Source organism: Octodon degus, unplaced genomic scaffold (assembly GCF_000260255.1).
Source record: "Octodon degus isolate 3935 unplaced genomic scaffold, OctDeg1.0 scaffold00139, whole genome shotgun sequence".
NCBI lineage: Eukaryota > Metazoa > Chordata > Mammalia > Rodentia > Octodontidae > Octodon > Octodon degus.
Window position 1 is genome coordinate 7,235,666 of NW_004524715.1, and position 20,070 is coordinate 7,255,735.

At 45.5% G+C, this 20,070-nt stretch overlaps 1 protein-coding gene across 1 annotated transcript in view; it reads right to left on the bottom strand.

Annotated features, from left to right (window-relative positions):
• Window positions 1-20,070, bottom strand: part of Ppm1h (protein phosphatase, Mg2+/Mn2+ dependent 1H) — a 289,195-nt gene that overhangs the window by 67,345 nt on the left and 201,780 nt on the right. The window contains exon 5 of the mRNA XM_004641643.1: window positions 15,244-15,328. Within this exon, the coding sequence (XP_004641700.1) occupies window positions 15,244-15,328 (85 nt within the window). The remainder of the gene's footprint in view (window positions 1-15,243; window positions 15,329-20,070) is intronic.

A 20,070-nucleotide genomic window follows, 5' to 3' on the forward strand; every position in this document is an offset into this window, starting at 1 on the left:
AAAAAAAAGAAGAAGAAGAACTAAGGAACAGAAGTCTAAGTACTATAGGCAACACATAGCACAACCTGTCATGTATTCTTTTTCATTTATTATAACACCGAGACTGTCAGCATGGTGTCTTGGTTTCCACCTGGCAACCGAGGTACTGCTGACTTAGGATGCTTTATACAGATAATTTATGCAGGTTCCTCATATGAGGTCCTGTATATGTCCCTTACCTTCCTCACACAACAGTGCTACAAAGCCCATGTCTTAGACTCAACTTATAAACAAGGAAGGTAAATCCCAGAAAGGTTAAAGCACCTAGCCCAGCACCCAGGACTCGGTAGGTGTAAAACCCTGAGCTTAGCATTTCACTCAAAAACCCCACCTATACTATGTTAGCCTTTCTACCCCCACATACATATTTACAAAAACAGTAAGAGCCACCTGGGTGCTGGGCTAGGTGTTAGGTCATGTTAAACCCAACTGACACTTGGACATTTGAGGAAGCAGCAGACACAGGCTGCCACAGTTTGGCGGTGCCCCAGAGCCCATGTGTTAAAGGTTTGCTCATCAGCCCAGGGAACTACTGGGAGGGGGTGGGCCCTTGGGAAGTGGGGGCTGGGGAAGCAGTGAGGTCACTGGGGTTGGTGCACACCATGAAGGGGACATGGGGACTCTGCCCCTTTCCTGACTTTCTTTGCTTCCTGGTTGGTAAAGCATGCCATGTACTTTGGCCACTTGTGGCCTTACTGGTGGCCCCAAAGCAATGGGCCAAGTACCACGAATGGGAAGCTCTGAAACCACACACCACAATAATCTTCTCTGCTTTTAACTGGACTGATCTCTGGCATTTAACTGGAACTGAGAAGCTAACACCTAGACCAAGGCAACCATAAAAAATCTTCTCACCCCTTTCCCCAGAAGTAGGCCATAAAACTAGGCTGACCTTGTGAAAACAGATCAGAAAATCCTAATTCCAAAGAGGTTCTACTCTATACCCAGGAGAAAGGGATGGCATATGGGGATATAAAGAAGATTTAGAACAAACAGATCTGTGCTACCCACCTGTTCAAGTTTACTGCCATAGATCATACCTAAACACGTCCAGCCTATACCTATCTAGCATCCTCCACAAAATAGTCTTTCTTGTTGGTATGGCTCTTCATTTGTGAAGAATCCCATGTCACGTACAACTTACATTAAATAAATTTCATGTTTTTCTCTTCTGCTTTTTTTGGGGAGTAATGTCTTTTATTTTTATTTTTAAATTTAAGGGCTGGCCAAATAGCTCAGCGGATTAAAGCGCCTGCAAGCAGGCACACAGGCTGGGGGTTTGATCCCCAGGCCCACTGTGCTGGCCTCACCCCTAGGGCGCACTGAACTGGCAATTGAGACTGGATGTGGTGGTGCATGTCTGTAATCAAAGCTCTTGGGAGGCTGTAAACAGGTGGATCACTATGAGTCCGACCCAGTTGTGAGATCCTGAACACCCTATAGATCCTTCCCTAAAATTAAAAAATAAATAAATAAAAGCATTAACTGCTCCTTTCAATAAACCAGCAGAAATCATTGGTACAATTATCCAAATTATCCTGCATACATACATAAATGTATCTTTTTCCTGTCTTCCTTTTGTCTTTTCGGCATCCCAGCTTTTCCTTCTCCTTCAACAAATTCTTTCTCTTTCACAGTATCTATTGTACCTTTCAGATTTTATTTACTCTTTCAGATTCTTACACTACCAAGACAATATAATGTTTGCACATGTGGGTCTGATTTATTTCACTTACCAATACAGTCTCTAATGCATCCATTTATCTACAAAAGCCTCAAATCAATCTTTTTTATAGCTGAGTGATAGCTAGGGTTACTGGCCAGTTCTCCTACAGGGGTGAATGTGCAGAGTTTCAGGCACTTTGTATCCAAAAAGAAGAACGCGTAGGCCTCTGGGTGTTGCTTCAGCCAGGTACCCTTTTACCCTTTTTTTGTTGCTATTGTATTCTAAACAGAATATCTGTTTAGAAAAGGTGTGTTGAGGCAAATACTATACCTGTTCTGATACCTACAGGGCTGGCTCATCTCTTCCTCTAAGAATGTACAGGTCCAAAGAAGACTTACACCTCGAGTCACTTGTTTTTTTCACATACAAAGCCTTTCACAATCTCAAGACACGGCTAGCTTTCTCCTCGCATAACAAGTAGGTACTTTATTTCATTAAATCTATGATGCCATTTATAGGATGCTCTATGATCTCATTACGCTTAAACAATAAAAGCAAAGCTGCCAATTAAATTGTACATAATAATACTTTCTTAACCACTGTAAAAATTTGATTTTATTCTATTTTGGAAGAGTACCTTTGCAAGTAAGGTAAATTTTAATTAACTATCACTTTTGTATGTTCTTAGTACATGATATGTAAGTAAGGATGCTCCATGACTTACGATAGGGTTATGTGTCTGATAAACTCCATCGTAAGGCATAAGTGTAATTAATATTCGCAACCTAACGAGCGCTAAAGCTTAGCTGCACAGTGTACTGCGCAGTGTCCTTCCCTTCCCTGGAGATCTCCTGGCTGACTCTGCTATGGCTTCCTGGTGCTGCCTAGCATTGTAAGAGTTTCGTGTTGCATATCACTAGCCCAGAAAAAGACTGCAATTCCAAATGTGAAGTTTGCTTTTCACTGAATTTACACTACCTCTGCATTATCACGAAGTAAAAAAATTATAGGTTGAACCACCAAGAGTCCAGGGTAGTCTGCATGTTGGCTATGGGGGTTTTGCAAAACACTTAGAATCCAACAACGCTCATCCCTCTCCAGCTCGGAGTCATGATGTTCCTGATTCTCCAGTGCGCCGTGTCTCATTGAGCTTTCATGATACAGCATTTCTTGAATAATCCATGACAACTATGTGCCTGAAAGCCAGGGGTGTGGAAGTCCTTCAGCCAGGCCGGCAATGATCTAGAGCCAGCGCACTTCTGATTCCCACTGTGGGAATGTGGTTAAACAAGTCTGCTTTGCAGCTTGCTGTTTCTCTCCACACACTAGTTTGACTTCAAATGTGCTTAATAAATGTTTTCGTCGCATCCCCCGATTTTTTCCAAGCTGCTGGACATGCATCCTGCAAGTTGGTATGATGGGGTGCAGACATTTAATCCTAAAATATGGCATGTCAGCATTGGAGAAAACAGCAGAAAAAAGAAAGTCTCCCTTGCTTTCTCCTCACCCTTCTCTTCTCAGCAGATCTTAAGACCCTCACTCTAGAGGCACCCTCCAAATACAGAGGGGAGGAACATCCTAAGTTCTGAAGACTCCACAAGACGAGAGAAGCTAAATACATACACGTGCCTTGTTAACTCCCCCACTTTCTATTAATCAGATCATAACCCCATTGTCCAAACATATTTCTACACAAATGTCTTTTTTTTTTTTAATCAACTCTAGGCAAAAAGTACACAAGTTTACATGTTTCTCTAGCTCATCATTTTCTTATAAAGTCTCAGGTATCACACACATTTTGTACTACATAAATTTGTGTGTTTTTCTTCTGTTAATCTGTTTTTTGTCATAGGAACCTTGCTAAGAACCTTATAATGGGTGAGGGAATAAAAATCCTCTCTGTCCTGCCCTACAGCGACCAAGTCACCTGGAGCTTTTACACGCCCACATTGTGCCTGCACCTGGCTGGCAACAATTAATTATAAAATAGTCCAACTTGGAGGAAAAACGTGTCTTAATTTTGAGGAAAAACTGATACTGATGCCATGCTTGGAAAGTTTTCTGTCTTTATAGGGTGATCTATCTTCCTGTCTTCCTTCCTTCCTCCTCCTTTCTTTTCTTTCCTTTCTTTTCTTTTTTCCCCTTCCTTCCATTCTTTCTCTCTCTCCTTCCTTCCTTCCTTCCTTCCTTCCTTCCTTCCTTCCTTCCTTCCTTCCTTCCTCTCCCTTCCCTTTCCCTCCCCTCCCGTTCCTTCCCTTCCCTCCTAATGCCACAGTACATGTAGCCAGATCCTTTCCTGTCACAGTCATGCTGCGGTGACACTGTGTGCACACCAGGGCAGACTTTTGCCACACCCCTCGCTCCAGTCCCCATCCACCTCCTGATGGCAGCCCCCTTCCCAGCACTGTGATCACTCAGTGCAGCTACATGGCAAACTCTCCGGAGTGACTGGTACTGAAGTAACGCATCCCGAGAACCAAAGGTAAGCAGGGCAAGCATAGATAGGGCTGCTGCGTGAATAACGAGAGGCTAAAATTCCTAGAGGTGTGTGATGTGCAAACATCGCCTGCTGGCTTTTGGAGGAAAAGGCTTCTGTGTGTTGGTGAATCTTTTTGTGCAATTGCCATGGAAGACTGCATACGAGATCTTGTATGTACAGGGTTCCATACACACATATTTCAAAGTCTGTAGGACATTATAAAAATGTTACCTGAAGATTCTCTTTTTAGGGCTGGCCAAATAGCTCAGCAGATTAAAGTGCCTGCAAGCAGGTACAGGGGTTAGGGGTTTGATCTCTGGGCTTGCCATGCCGGCCCCACCCCCTGGACAGGCTGAGATGGCGATTGAGATTGGGCATGGTGGCACGTGCCTGTAATCCCAGCTCTTGGGAGACTGTAAACAGGTGGATCACTCAGCGTCTGATCTAGTAGTGAGACCTGAACACCCTGTAGACCCTTCCCCAAAATTAAAAAATAAATAAATAAATAAATAATTCTCTTTTTAATTTACCTATATTCATGAATATTTCTACCTTTGAACATAGAGGGGTTTTTTGAGGAGGTGGTTCAGTGTCTCAAGTGTTCTACCACTGAGCTATTAGCCCAGAATGCTTTCATTAAAATTAAAAAAAAAAAAATTAAGTTTTTTGAGAACCTGGTAGTTAAAGTAGGTCCTAAAAGTCTGAGATGAGTTTCACTGCTCCTGATCACAAGTCACTGGGACAGCCAACCAGGCAGGGGCCTGACCCCCATGCAGGAGACGGGGAGCCCCACGAAGGCCTGAGACACCTGGCTGGCAGAAGCAGAGTAGCCTTCGAGAGGCCTGATCATTTAGAATTCCTTTGCACCGGCTTGTCCTTGCTTCAGTGAACGTTCTAGAGTCTTGCGTTCCCAACACGATTCACTATAAGCAACAAACTCCACATTGAAGGTCTGTAAAATGTGGGGGAATTTGTTAGGTTGCTTAAAGCAATAAAACCTAGTGATTTCCTGGTTTTCCATGAACAAGGTTTTGTTTCACTGCCCGTACTTGGATATAAAAATCTGTGCATGTGATTACTGCCCAGCCTCAAGCGATGTTTCCTGAGGGATGCTGGTCCTCTAAGAACAAGCACTAAATCCAGTGGGATTAGGCACACAGTAAGAACCCAAGTTCACCTGCCGTATAAAAATCCTGGACACTCTCATGAACATGGCTCACTGGTCAGAAACAGTATGTTTTCCTCTTCGATGAATTATTTGCATCTATGCATGTTATAATCATCTTCCTAGTAATATAAATTAGTAAAAATAAGCTTTTAAATATATGTGAATATCAGGCACACTTAATACATTTATTATTTTTAAAACCTTAGCTATACTCTAGCGTCTACTGTAGTACCCCACACAGCAAAAGTGCTACGTATTGTTACACAGTAGTGATTACTTCAGCTCATAAAAATAAAACAGCTTTCAATTTTTCAAAAGAGTTAAAGCTAAGGGCCATGACATAGGAAAAGAATCTCGGCTATACATACTCTGGCTTTAGTCAACCTGTTGTAATGTGACAGAAACCTTCACATAAAACCATGTGTGTGTGAGGGTAAGTAGACCATTTGCCCATGTTTCATAATCCTAAGAATATATAAACTATAACAGTGTGTCTCCCCTGAACTCTAAGAGCATGTGGAGTAGGAATCTAGAAATTAGCATTTTACAGCACAGGACATCTAACGCATGCTGACGTGCACAATGAAGGATTTTCGGGGGAGTGCCCTTCTAATCCTAAATTTTGAAGCTTTCCTTCAAGGAAGTAAAGGAAGCATAGACAACTACTCCTGAGAGAAGGGTGGGGGCGTGTCTCAAGTTCATGAGTGTTACAGGAAGTGGGGCAGAACTAAAAGCTGCTCATGAAGATACATACGGACTCTGGAAGACTCAGACTTGGTCTGGACCAACCAGAGTGGGCTTCAGCTGACGGCTGAGCACCAGGCGCCAGTGGACACAGACAGTGGGTCTTGAGGTTACTCAGAAGTGCTTGCTAGGGAACACAAAAAGCTTCCTCCATTTTTCCCTCCTTTTAATAAAATCTCCTCCTGTTGCTTTGGTCAGCTGGCCAGTGAGTGCGTCTGCTATAAGCAAAATGTCTTAGGCTTGAGGGGATCCAGACAATAGGATTCATGCAGCAGATATGTGAGTTCCAGCATGTGCTAAGCACGGGCCCACAGAGTCAAAGAATAAGAAAAGAGGGCCCCTGCTCTGAGCTCAGGTCCTGGGGGGGCAGGGGAAGGAAGGCAAACACACCAAATGGTGATCTACCCTGGGACAAGGGACAGTGTGGAGCACTTCAGGTGAGTGACAGACAAACTGCAAAGGACGATGGTGAGCAAGGGCTCTGGGACGGTGCAGCCAGAGCATGGGCCAGCAGAGCAGCAGCTCAGGGTCTGCAGGTGCCAAAGCGTCGCGATGGAGTGGGCCAGAGAGGAGGCAGCGGTATGGCTTTCTGCACATCACCAGGAAGAGCTCCTTTTGCAAAGGGCGATACACAGTTAAATAAAGGATGGATAGTTATGTAAACCAAAAATTCCTTTTAAAAACAGTGTACTGAAGTATGATATATATGGTAGAATGCTTATATTGTATGTATGTAAGCTGATTTTGTTGTTGTTGTTGTTGTTGCTTATTTGTTTCTTTTTGGTGGTACTGGGGATTGAAATCAGGACAGTCATACTACTGAACTACAAAACCCGGCCCTTTCTATTTTTTAGACAGGATCTCACTGTGTTGCATAAGCTGGCCTCCCGTGATCTCGTCTCATCCTCCTGGGCAGCTGTGATCACAGGAATGTGCTACCATTTCCGGTCAAGTTGATGAATTTCTGCACACTGAATACCTGTGGAGCTAGCAAGGTGAAGCACAACACTACCACACCCTGGAAAGCCTTCACCCCCGACAGAACCCCTCACTGCTACTCCCTTGATGGGAAGCAGCGTTTTGACTTTTAGATTTGGTTTGCCTATTTGTCTACTCCATTTGGAATCCTATAGAATGTTCCTTTGCCCGGTGCACAGTCAGGATTTGCTCACTCTGGTGCTATATAGCATCCCATTCTGTAATTGTGCCACACCTGACTTACTCAATCCTGGGGCCCTTGCTCAGTTACCAGTGTGGGCGATCGCAAACACAGCCAGTAAACACATTCCAGTCTGTTGATAAACACCTGCACTCAGTTCAGGTAGGGACGTACCCAGGTACAGGCTGAACACGAAGTCACAGCACGTTAGGCTTTGGGAGTGACAACTCTTTGCCAAAGGAGTCCTTCCCATTTCCATTCCTATCCGCAGAGTACAGAAAGTGACAATACTTAGGAGATCAGCCAGATGGCAGATTCCGTGACAGGCAGTATTTTGTAAAGCACTCTAACCAAAACATGTAGATTAAATTTTAAAATGTTCAGACCACTCTGCCTTTGAAAAGAAATTATCTAAAAGAAACATTTCAGTGTCTCATACAATACTTTCTTAAAAACGGAGTCACTTCTCCTTTTTCTTGCCCTTAGGGGGAAAAATTTCCTCAGCTCCTACAAGAGGAGGATTGGAAGTAATACAATTCAAGATGACTGTTCATGATAAAAAGTCTGAGGTCAAGAATGAAATAAAATTAATGATGTCAGCCAAGCCCCTGGTGAATAGTAATAGTCATGCTAACAGTCAGAGAGAAGGCTCTTCCAGAGCCAAGACTAGCTATCTGATTTACAGTGCAGGACAGAATATTTTGGTTTGGCTTTTAAAAAATGTGAAACGACTAAGATCCTCATACATATATGGGTTGGATTCTTTCATGAAGAATTCCCAGTCGAACTTTGTCCTTAAAAATTTCCAAGTAACAAGAACCTAGGGTGGTACATCTAAGTTATTACAGAATTGGATATCGATAAATTTTTGCCCGGTGTATGCGGATTCCATGGAAGGTTCACATGACTATTTCTAGGTGATCACCGATACCTACAGTAAATATGAAAAATGCTACAACAGCTTCTGGCCTGCGATGTTTAGGAAATCAGGGTCTCATACAATGTTATGAAAGGGGATAAAATGGGAAGGAAACGAGACCAGAATGGGCTTTTCCATGATTCCGATGTTCTCTTAGGGAGCAACGTAGAGAGCTACCTCTTGATACTAAAGCCAGGCTCTCTGCCATGTTTTACCCCCGTTCTCAAGGTACAGCCCAATGTTGGGGTGGGGACCCTGCCACTGTTCCTCACAGCATACCTGAACCTCCCCATTACAGTCTCCTGTCTTACAAGCAGGCCCAGGCTTAAAGAATACTCTAGTATGGAAAACTCTTGAGCTTGAACTTAAAAATCCCAGTGAGTCAAGAGACACAATGCTGTTCATTTGAAGCCTTTGCAAGCCCAGCACCTGGGAGACACAGACAAACACAAGTAGGCTCAGCACAGAGAGCCGGGAGCAGCTTCAAGGACACTGCAAGAAATCACCTCGGATAATGGTGCACTTGCATGGTCCAGTGTGCACTCAATATCGTCTCCCATCTCTCTGTACATGGCTCTTGATGAAAAACAGCCGCAGACCCGGGTTACTCTGCAAGGACAGAAAGAAGCGCAGTATTTGAATGGCTGATGGCACCCGCACGACCCACGGCAATCAAATCAAAGTACATAAATATGTTTAGGAGAATGGAGGGAAAGCAATCATTCTCCCATCTCAGGGATATATGGGTCCTCCTTCTCCGGGGGAGGTCCATTTCTGCTCTCACTTGAAGCAAATGTGGGGCAGGTGCAGCGAGGCTGCAGCATCAGAGCCGTCAGCTCTGCGAGAAATGCCCACAAGCCAGACAGACCCCTTCCTTCCTAGCTGAGCCTGGCGCTATCAAAATATTCTGCCTATCTTGGTGGACACTTTTACAGATTTTATTTCAATCACTCTTGAAACAAAACAGAAACACCTATCTACAGAAGAGCAAGGCTTCTGCATGCTTGTAGGATCGTCAGCTCGCCCTGGCCTCAGAGCTGGGAGTGCAGAGCCCCTGATCCGTTCATCACACACCTGCCACGTTCCGTCAAACCCTGATTAATCACACTCTGCCTGAGAATCTATGAAACAAAGTTCGTATTACTTAGAGAGCCGCATGAAGGGCCCTCAGAGGTCAGGATGCAAGACCAAACAAAATCAGTATGCCTGCCCCATCCATCACCTTATACTCTGCTTCCACTTCTCTAATCCCTGAACATCCAGACTGCACAGAGCAAGCACATTCCTCTCTGATGCGGATAAAAATGGTTCACATACAAAGGATTCAAGCTTCCTCCAGCCCCCAAACCATCAACCATCTCTACACGTCAGGCAGCCTTGGGACCGCAGACACCTGCTCAAAGTGACTAGGGACCTAGACATTTTATTGGTCCTATCATAAATGTTGCTTCACACATCATAAACAAAGCTTGACTTGACCTAAGAATAAGGAATGCATCGCTTATTTTCCAGCAATGTACTAACTAGACAGGACTGCATAAACCAAAAGGGTACTATTACAAGAGTCATCGCACTAAACAGTTTTATAACCGGCTCAAGGGAATGGATGTTCAAAAAACCTTAGTAGAGTTAGATAATTTAATGGTCCCTGACGTATGATGATTTGACTAAAATTTTTGCCTTTACAATAGTGTGAAACCATATCTATCCAATCATTCTAGTTTCTACTTTCAGTATAGTATATGATAAATCATACGAGATATTCAAAACCTTGTGATAAAATAGCTTTTTTGTGTAAGATGGTTTTGCCCTATTTTAGGCTACTGTCAGTGTTCTGAGCATGTTTGACACATTCCCACCAGTCTGAACAGCCAGCAGTACGTGCACATCTATCTCAGAAGGCAGGATGGGACAGTCCCATTAGCTGGTACGAGCTGCCAGGTGGGGGAGCCAGGCATACACCGCCAATGGTTCAAGCCAGAGGAACTTAGTACGTTCCAACCAGAGTAGCCTGGCAGCAAGACACAAGCTATGGCTCGTTATGAACATGTTAAGTTAGGTAAGTCTAAGTTATGATAGGTGGCAAACAGATGCTTTTATAAAATGTGTTTTTTGACTTGATTTATGATGAGTTTAGAGAGACATAACCAAATTATAAGTCAAAGAGCATCTTGTATTGCCACGTGATTCCTTTTCGTATTCATTTCAGGATACGGTACGTGCATCTCAATGGAAGTGCTACTACATATTTAACTCAGGAGAAAAGGAGATTCAGAGCCACTGTGTGAGAACAGCTCAGCACCACACTGGTCTGGGAGAAGTCACAATGCACTCTAGTTTTCCTCTTAGACTTGGAACTATTTTCAAGATTTAACGTCGTAAACCTCCCAATTCTCACACGCATTTACCGTGGAGATTTCACCCGACATTAAGTCAGCTTTCCTGCCACTGGGATGAAATACCTGACATCTGGAGTTTAAAAGCGAGAGGTTTATCTTAGCTCATGGTTCTAGTCCATGGGCAGCTGGCTTTGAGGCAGAAACAGGGTGGAACAAGGACACAGTAGAGAAAAAGTGACTCGTGGTGGCCACGAGGAATCAGAGGGGAGGGAGGAGCCAGGGAAGGAGGCCAGCCTCCCAAGTCGTGCCCCCAGTGCCTCTGCTGTGGCCTATGTCTGTGTGGGTCCCAAGGCTCCTGTGCTCACAGTGGGGACCTTTACGAAGTGTCTCAGATGATACTGGATTAGCTCACTTACTGGTTTGCATAATTTTGGGTGATGGATTTACTGAAGAAGGAAGACCCATCCTGGTATGGGTGACACCAACCAATAGGCTTGTAGCTCAAATGGAATAAAAAAGGAGAGAAGGGAGGTTGACTGCTTACCGCCTACCATACCACGGGCTGCTTCTCCTGTCATGTTGTACTGTCTCGGAGCCAACTGACTATGGACTGAAATGTCTACAAACTGAGCTAAATCAAATTTTCCTCCCTTAGCTTGGGAGTGTTGAGAGCTCTATCCCAGGAGTGAGAAACCAACTGAGATACCATTGCTTTTAACCAAACTCCAGCTCTGAACAGGACACACTAGGAGCACATTTTATCTTATTATTATTTGTTTTATAATGTATTTAGGACGGGGTCTATAGGGCCTACAGGGTCTCACTATGTAGATCAGACTCAGTGATTTTCCTGTTTGCAGCCTCCCAAGTGCTGGGATTATAGGCATGCGCCACCACGCCCAGTCTTAATCAGTGTCTCAACGCGCCCCAGGGGCAGGGCCAACATGGCATACCAGGGACCAAACCCTGGCTGCAGCACTCTGCCTAAGCAGGAGCTTTAGTCTGCTGAGCTACCTGGCCGGTCCTTTGGGTCACATTTTAGAGTTACACTATAATCCATGGTTATTTTATGCTATAAATATTCTAATTTTCTCAAACACATTGTTATAAGCAGTAATATCATGTAGTTATTATTATTTCACTTGTCAACTTTGAAGCACACATTCCTAGACCCCTGAGGGAATAGTAAGTTGGCTAACTAGGGAAGTTTATGTTCTGATCATTCACATTTCTGTTTGCAGGAGAAAGGTTTTAGTCACAAACTTGAGAAATCTAACTGATTTAGTAAGAAGGACTAAAAATAATATGGACATTGTTCTCACCTTTTGGAAATTCAAACATTATCCTCAGTTCTGTGGCTAACAGTATTCAAACTGATTAAGAGTGATATCAAAAGATACATTAATCTAACAATAGGAGAAATGGTTCTTGGGCTGGGGATGTAGCTCAGTAGCACAGTGCCTGCCTAGCAAGTGCGAGGTCCTGAGTTCAATTCCTGGCACCAAAAAAAGACTGGTTCTTAAAGTAATACAAAAGAGGAAACAATACCACTGTGGTTTACAGGTCAGTAGGATTTTGCTACAGACTGAACGGGCAGGCTCCACATGCATGAGCTGAGGCCCAATGCCTGAGGTGGTTACACTAGGAAGTAAAGCCTTGGGAGAAGATCAGGTCCTCACAGCAAAGCCCTAGTAAATGGCATGTGGTGGTCTTAGGAAAGAGACTCCAGGGGGCGTCCTTGCCTCTTCCACCATACACGATGCACAGAAAAGACAGATGGTGTGAGCTAGACACTCACTAGACCCTGCGGCTGCCTTGCCTTTAAGAGTCTCATGCTCCACCGACTGAGCTAGCCGGGCACCTGCCTGGCCTTTATCATGGACTTCTATCTCAGTTACTCTTCTTTTGTTGCTGGGACAAATACCCGACACCCAAAATGAAGAAAGCAAAGGTTTATATTTTTATTTTTTGCAGTACTGGGGATTGAACTCAGGACCTTGCATTTGCCAGGCAAGCACTTATTCTACTGAACTATCTCCCCAGCCCGCAAACCTTTATTTAGCTCACAGTTAGTGAAGGTTTTAGTTCATACTCAGCTAGCTCCAAGGCAGAGTGGCACATGGCGGCACAGAACAGCTGTTCATGGTGGCAGCAAAGAGCAAGAGCAAAAGGAGGAGTAGCAGCAACAATAGCAACAGAGAGCCAGTCTGTCTCCCTTCCGTTGCATTCAGGCTACCTGCCCCAGGCTGGGTATAGTACTCACACCCATTATCCCAGCAGCACTCACACTCATAATCTCAGTGGATCACGAGTTAATCACAAACTCTAGAAGTCCGCCCCATGATTGCACGGGACTTTGGGAGGCCAACTACACACAAACCATAACAACTTCTCAGACCTGTGAGAAATAACTTTTTGTTGTTTGTGAGCCAACTCGTCTATAACACCTCAGCAGCTGGGGTGGTGGCGCATGCTGGCAATCTCGGTGAGCACTTGAAGGCTGAGGCAGGAGGACTGCTACTGAGTTTTGAGCTACACAGTGAGTACAAGACCAGCCTGAGCAGCATAGCAAGACCCTGTCTCAGACTGAAAAGACCCAAAGAGACTGAAATGTGAAATGACAAGACTTTGGTTCTTCAAGGAACAGCTGCATGAATGCTGTGTGCCATGAGAGAATTCTGCACATACTGTCACTGACTCACTTCCTGCAGTGTTCTACCCCATAGCTGATGACGAGGATCAGCAAAGCAGCTTATAGAAATCATACACAGTTTTGAGCCCAAGCTGAGACCCCCAAGCTAAACACATCTTCCTCTACCATCCCCAAATAGACCCCTTATGTTCAGGGATCTGAATCATTTCCATTCCTCCCTAAAAGCAAGCCTCCCATGTTCATTAGAAAATAGGAAATTATTTCAACATAAAAAGCATAAAATGATGACCTGACCATTGACTTTGATAGGAAAATGGGAAAAGCAATGGGTTTCAGCTGGGTAGAGAGGGACAGAGGTGGAAAACAGCACAGGCAAGAGAGGCCCAGGCCTCAGGCTCTGCTCTGACAGGTTAAAGGGTAAGCACGGTTGGCTGGTGATCCACCCTCCCTTCACTTGGTCAACACATACTGATTCTGAATCTTCTCTGAGCCACCCAGTGTTTAGTCCGCTGTAACTCAAGGTAAGTGGTGAGCGGCCTGTGATCCGAATTCACTCTGCAGTGGGTCCCAGAGATACAGACAAACCACACTAACACACGCTGAGAGCACACTCGGCCTCTAGACCCGACTGTAGTCTAGCTCCATGGGAGGATCATGAGACTTCTCAGAGGAAGTACCATTTGTGCTGGGATCTCGCAGGCAGAAGAATGGAAGGCCATGCAGGCAGAGCATATGTCCAAAGCCCTGGCAATCAGAGAGATGGGGACAGGTGCTGCAGGTGAAAGACAATTACAGGGTGAAGTACAGGGTGCATGGTGATGGTGGCAGTGGCAACAGGGAGATGGCACTGCTGATGCAGTCAGGACAGTGAGTCTGCTGCCTAGTGTGGCCTGCATCCTGTAGATAGCCAGCAGCCAAAGGATGTAGGTAGGGGTGCCAGGGTCTGTGATAACATCACCTAGATGACAGATGGGAGGAAGCCAGACAGGTGGCAGCGAGCCAGTGGTTGCCAACTCTACCTGAAGAGACCCCTGCACCTCAATGGTCTTTGTGATCTTTTCTAGCTGTCCATTTCACAAGGTCCAGAAAGATTAAAAAATCTGCCCAGAATTATCAAGCCAGGGAACAAGAGAGTTGGAACCAGAGTGAAATCCTTCTGTGGGCACTGCTGTGTCCTTCTCAGCTAGCTACCTACAAATGGGGAGCTCTGCGGTCTGGACTGCTCATGGAGGACTCAAGCTTATCTCACAAGGGCAGCACTATGAAGGTAGAAAATGATAGCAGAGAAGAGGGTGAAGCATTGGTTTTGCACTGGTCTGGGATTCTTGCTGTGTTACACACCTGGTAACTAGCGACACTGACATAGCTTAGTTACACAATGAGCACAGAGATACAGTAACTTGGGACAGTCACCATCGCCACTTTTAACTGAGATCCTAACCCAAGTGCCCTGCCCCTAAAATTTGTAGGCAGGAAAGTGAGTTTGTTCTGTTTCCCTAGAAAACTCAACTTTTTGAGGGAAGCAAATCTCTCCAGTCATTCACCCCAAAGGTGATGGAGATGAAGAGCTTATTTTGAGGTTAGAAACAGATTTCCTGACACCTGTACCTTCCTGAGAGGGCCCTAAGACTTTCTATCTGGCGTGAAGTCATGGTGTGCCGGGGAGCCTCAGAGCCGCACGTGGGCGGAGCCTCTTCCTCGCGGCATGTTCCAGAGCTCCAGAGTGAGCCCCTGCATGAGGTAGCATGAATGACAGGCCGGGGAAGAAGGTGTCTGTGCGCTGCCGAGCGGTACGTCACACTGCGTGTACCAAGCCACTGCGAGAAACACAGCACGCTATGTTTTCAGTTGGTCACAGATGGGAGAAAACCAGCCACAATAATAAATGCACGGAGGTGTCGTGTGTCATCGCACACGGAGCCGAGACGTGTGATCCAGAAGGTGTGTGTGGGGGAGTCAGGACCATATGTTGCTTGTCTGCGGTGGGTCCTTCCCATGTCACAGCATACTGTTCTTCCCGGCAGCACTGGTGCTATCCTGAGGCCGCTGCCTTCAGCCAAACCTACATGATTCTTACCAGGTACTGAAGTCTCTGGCGCTCGGTCTCCGGGGTGAATTCTGAAGACATGGGGATGATTTCTCCGTTCCTGATAATGATGGCCCTGAAACATGAAAATGCATTGTCAGCAGCCAATCTCTTATGTCCCCGACGCCATGACAACCACAGCCTGGTTTGGACCAGAGACAAAATGCCAGGGGAGGCCATCTCCCACCTGCTGGGCAGAATTCGTGCTGTGTTGGATGCAGCCCGTCCGTGTGTATGGCATTCTACTAGCCCCGATTCCTTCCGTGCTAGCTACAACCAATGCCTCACTGCCTCAGCGCCAAGCACGGCACTCAGCACACAGCAAATGCTCAGTGAGTGAGTGAGTGACGCAAGGGCGGCCCACTGTATTTCAGGTCTATCTAGCAGAGTCTTGTCTGATCATGAAAATACTCTTACGTGTGCAGCCCAAGGCGGCGGCCACCAGCCATATAGTTACGGAGCATCTGAATAGTGGTGAGTGCAGGAGAACTAACTTTCCAATATTACTTTAATTAGTTTAACTCCAAGTAGTCCCATGTGGCTAGCACTCATTGTAATGGACAGGACAACTCCAGACCCCGGGGCAGCCCCACTGGCTTCTCTTGGGAGTGTGGTAGAAACGCAGAAGCTGAAATTGTGCCCCAGACTCAACGCACCAGCTGATTCATAAGCACATGAAAATCCAAAAACCTCTGGTTTACACTCTCGAGTTTCTAGGCTCATATCCTGGGTGCAGAGAAAGTAACTCTCATGGCATCTGAAGGCTCAGAAAACTCACAAACTTCAAAACATGTGCCCAAGAGCCTTTGGCGACCGAAGGACTTCTGAGAGCTCGGCTCCTAGAGCCAATGTTCCAGGAGAGAGCTGTGTGGCACCCTTCTCAACCCCGGTCCTGGTCGGGCCACCTGTTCTCAGACCTGATTCCAAAGTGGTTCCTGTCAGCCACTTTGTAGCAACTGATCCATCAGTCACTGCAGAAGGTTGCTACTCTTATGACAAATGAAAATAGTTTAGGGGATTGTGTTTTATAGGAAACTAACAGCTCCCCGGAATTAGGAGCCAGGGACCTGGGTCCACGTTTTTGCAAAATCCACAAACACAGAATTCAGTTCTGACATCAGCTCTGGATTCTTGCTGATTTTAGGGGAGATTGCTTTTTTGTGCCAAGAATCCCTTGGACACCCTTCTTCAACTGCAGAGGTGGTCATGACCCGGAATAGCATGGCCATGACCCTGACCCCCGCTACCTATGCCCGAGTTACTATCATTATAGGAACTGAGAGAGGTAGAAATCTTAGAGGCTTTGGAGAATTACAGCTCCAGAAGGAGAAGTTGGGAGAAAACAGAAAAATTTAGGGGAGCTAATTCTGGGAAGAGGATGTCTCTTGCTGTAATATTTTTAATCACTTCTTTGTGTTGCATAAAATGTGACAAAGATTCCTTAAAAAAAAAAAAAACCCACAATCACTTGTAAAACACTATTATATCCCCTTCCCAAGGGTCATATCCACTGTCATGGTCTGTTTCTATATGTTCCCCAAAGCTCCATGTATTTTAGATGGGACTTTTCAGGAAGTAGCTCAATCTAGAGTTTAGGATTGATTCATGGTTCCACGCTGGGATTAAGGGTGCTAGGATTAAGGGTGGGTGATGCTGGATCAGTCCATTGACTGGATCAGCCCTGCTCTCTTCCCAGCAGTCGGGATAAGCTAAAAGGGCAGAAAGAGCTTCTTTGCTCCTTTTGCTCTTGCCATTTTTGCTTTATCAACCACCATGAACTGTTGGCTGTCCGCCATGTGCCACCCTGCCTTGGAGCCAGCCAGTTACAGACTAAAACTTGTATGAAGTGGAGGTCAAATGAACCTTTCCTCCTTTAACTCTGGGTGTCAGTATTTTGTCTCAGTATTGAGAAACATAATTGAGACAGAACTTGGAACCAGAGAAGTGGGGTCTTGCTGTGACTATACCTAACCATGTGGTGCAGGACCCTTCAAAAATGGCTCGTGGGAAGAGTCTGAAAAGGTCTGGAGATACTAGATGAAAAAGTAGGGTTTGAATGCCTTGGCAGTTCTTTACAGGAGATTATGGTCAGAGCTCAGAAGACCAAGAGGGCTGATAGAAATCCTGCCAGTAAAGACCAGGCTTGGGAAGTTTTTGCTGGTAAGGAAGACTGCCTTGGCTATCGGTCTCTGGATGATGTGTGTTATGGCTTATCAGAAAGTTTGAGTTTTGTTCATGTCCAGAGACTTTGCCTGAGATTGAGATTAAGAGTGGTAGACTAATCTGGTAGAAAAAATTTCAAGGTGGTTGAATGCTGAAGCAATGGCATGGCTTCTGTTGGGGACTTGTAGCCAGATTTATGTTGAGAATCAAGAACGAAGAGTCCAGCAGACTGATTTAAAACACTGCGCATTTGCTAGAAAGACAGCGCCAGCAAAGCTGTAGATGTCAAAGATGGAGCAGAGGAAATCTTGATTGCTGAGAAGGAAGAGGAAAATCGAAAAGATGGCCTGAGGGCAACACAGGAAGCAGTAGGACTCCAGCCTTTGAAGCCTCAAAACTGCGAAAGTGGAAGACTTTGAGGAGACAGTTGAGGAACACTGTTCTAGAATGGTGATGACCACACCATGTTCCAGAATGGTGGAAGCATGGAGAATCTGTTCCTCAGTACTGGATTCAGAGTGTCCAGCAATCCAGGCAGTGGACCCCTACAGCCAAGAGAGGGAAGCCTGGCTACTGCTCCAGTTGACAGCCGACCTTGGCATCACCTATGTGGCACTGGCATTAGGTGCATGAAGAATGCAAGGGTTGTAGGTTCAGAAAGCCTTCCACACAGACTTCAGAAAACTTTGGAGGCCAGAAAGTGTGTGCTTGAGAGGGAAGTGTGTGAATCAGTGAGGGTGAGCCAAAGGTGCGGTGCAGACCCCAGGTTTGGAGAAAAAAGGAATGTGGATTATGTAAGCAAAACTGCAAGGAGGGAGTTTCCACAAGAGCACGCCCAAGAGAGAAACCATGGGAGCTTCTGCCACTGGAAGCGCTGCAGGGGCGCAGCCTCTGGCGCTGCACATGGAACTGCGGGACTTAATGTTTGCCCTGATGGATTTTGGACTTGTCCCATTCCTTTGTAACTTCTGAAATAGAAATGTCTAGCTTGTGTCACTGAATGTTGGAAGTGTTTAACTTTCTTTTCATTTGTACAGAGGCTCATCGCTAAGAGTTTGCCTTAAATCTCAGAGGAAAATTTTGACTTGGACTGGACTTGGACTCATCAGTGTTAAAATCGTTAGAACTCTGGCAATTCATAGAGATGACTGTGAGTTTCATATACAGGGACGCACATGCGTCTCTGTGGGGCCATGGACAGAATGTTAGCGTTTGTGTCTAGGTGTCCTCCCAAAGCCGCATGCAGTCAGAGTTTTCTCAGAGGTGGCTAAATTCAGTGTGTGTTATTGACTGGTGGTGCAATGCTGGAATTAAGACTGCTGGGCTTGGGCCGGGGAGATGGCTCAGTAGGATAAGCGCTTGACTGGCAAATGCAAGGATCTGAGTTCAATCCCCGGTTCCGCAAAAAAAAAAAAAAGACTGCTGGGCTTAAGAGTGGATAACTGCTGGATCAGTCCACTGACTGGACTGGCACTGCCCTAAGCCTAGCGACCTGGATAGAGCATAAAAGGCAGAACAATGCTGTTAAAGTTCAGTTGTTGATTCTGCTGTCTTTTGCCACCAAGAACTGCTGCTCCTTTGCCACAGTACCCTACCTTGGAGCCACAGTGAGCTAAATCAACTTTTTCACTATTATCTTTGGATGTCAGCTATTCTGTTTCAGCAGTGAGAGAAAAGTAGCTAAGACAGCCACCATTCAAAAATCAGTGTGAATTAACAGTCTTTGTCCTAATTCTCAGCTGGAAGAACAGAGTAGGTATGGGAACTACCATAGTAAGGAAAGAAGGGTTCTGAGAGAGGACAGAGAACCTTGGAGAACTTAAAGGGGATGGAGTGTCAAGACAATCTAGGGTAGGTTCTAATCTGAAAGTAGTAACAGTGCTTTGAGATCCAGAGAGGCTGGAGTCAATGCTGTTATGTGATACACCCTAAAGGCAGTCTTCTCTTTCAAAATTTTGCTTAAAGCCAGTTTGAACTCTTTTTCTCTCCTTTTTCTACATGGGCCCTGAATTTCAGGTTATTCCTAGAAGTGCACTAGAAAAGTTAAGATATCATGGAAGGAAGTAAAAGAGAATGAATAACAAGAGAGAAGGGTACACATACTTCTGTATAGGACAGGTGTCAGAGACCCAGGGAGGACGCTAAGTGCTGCTCTGCAGCGGGACCCACTGGGAGGAGCTGGCCTTGCTCAAAAGGGGCCACTGGGTCAAGGACCAAATGTCTAGAAGGCAAAGCCCCTTATCTCTTGTCCTTGGTCATACTACAAATACTTAGCCTAGTGGCTGTGGCATAGCAGGAGCCCTCTGCATATCTGCTGAATAAACGAGCCTATGAGAGAACATAAGAGATGCTATGCTGCTCCTTGCACTTCAGATAGGAGAAACACAGGAAGGACTATGGGGCAGCAGATGTTCATTTTGAGAGTGAGGTGGACCAGAGGGCCTTCACCTGGAAAGTCAGCTCCCTCAGCCGCCTTTCTACCATCCCCACATCAGTGCTAGTCAATCCTTTCTCACCCCGGAGTCCTCCCAGTGCCAGTTATCTCCAACTTGTCTCCACTGGACCTCTGTCTGTGGGACCAGAATTGCTCAATACACTTTGTGTTTAAAGAGAAGCAACACAAAACCAAAGCCAAACATACTTTTCTTGTTGAAA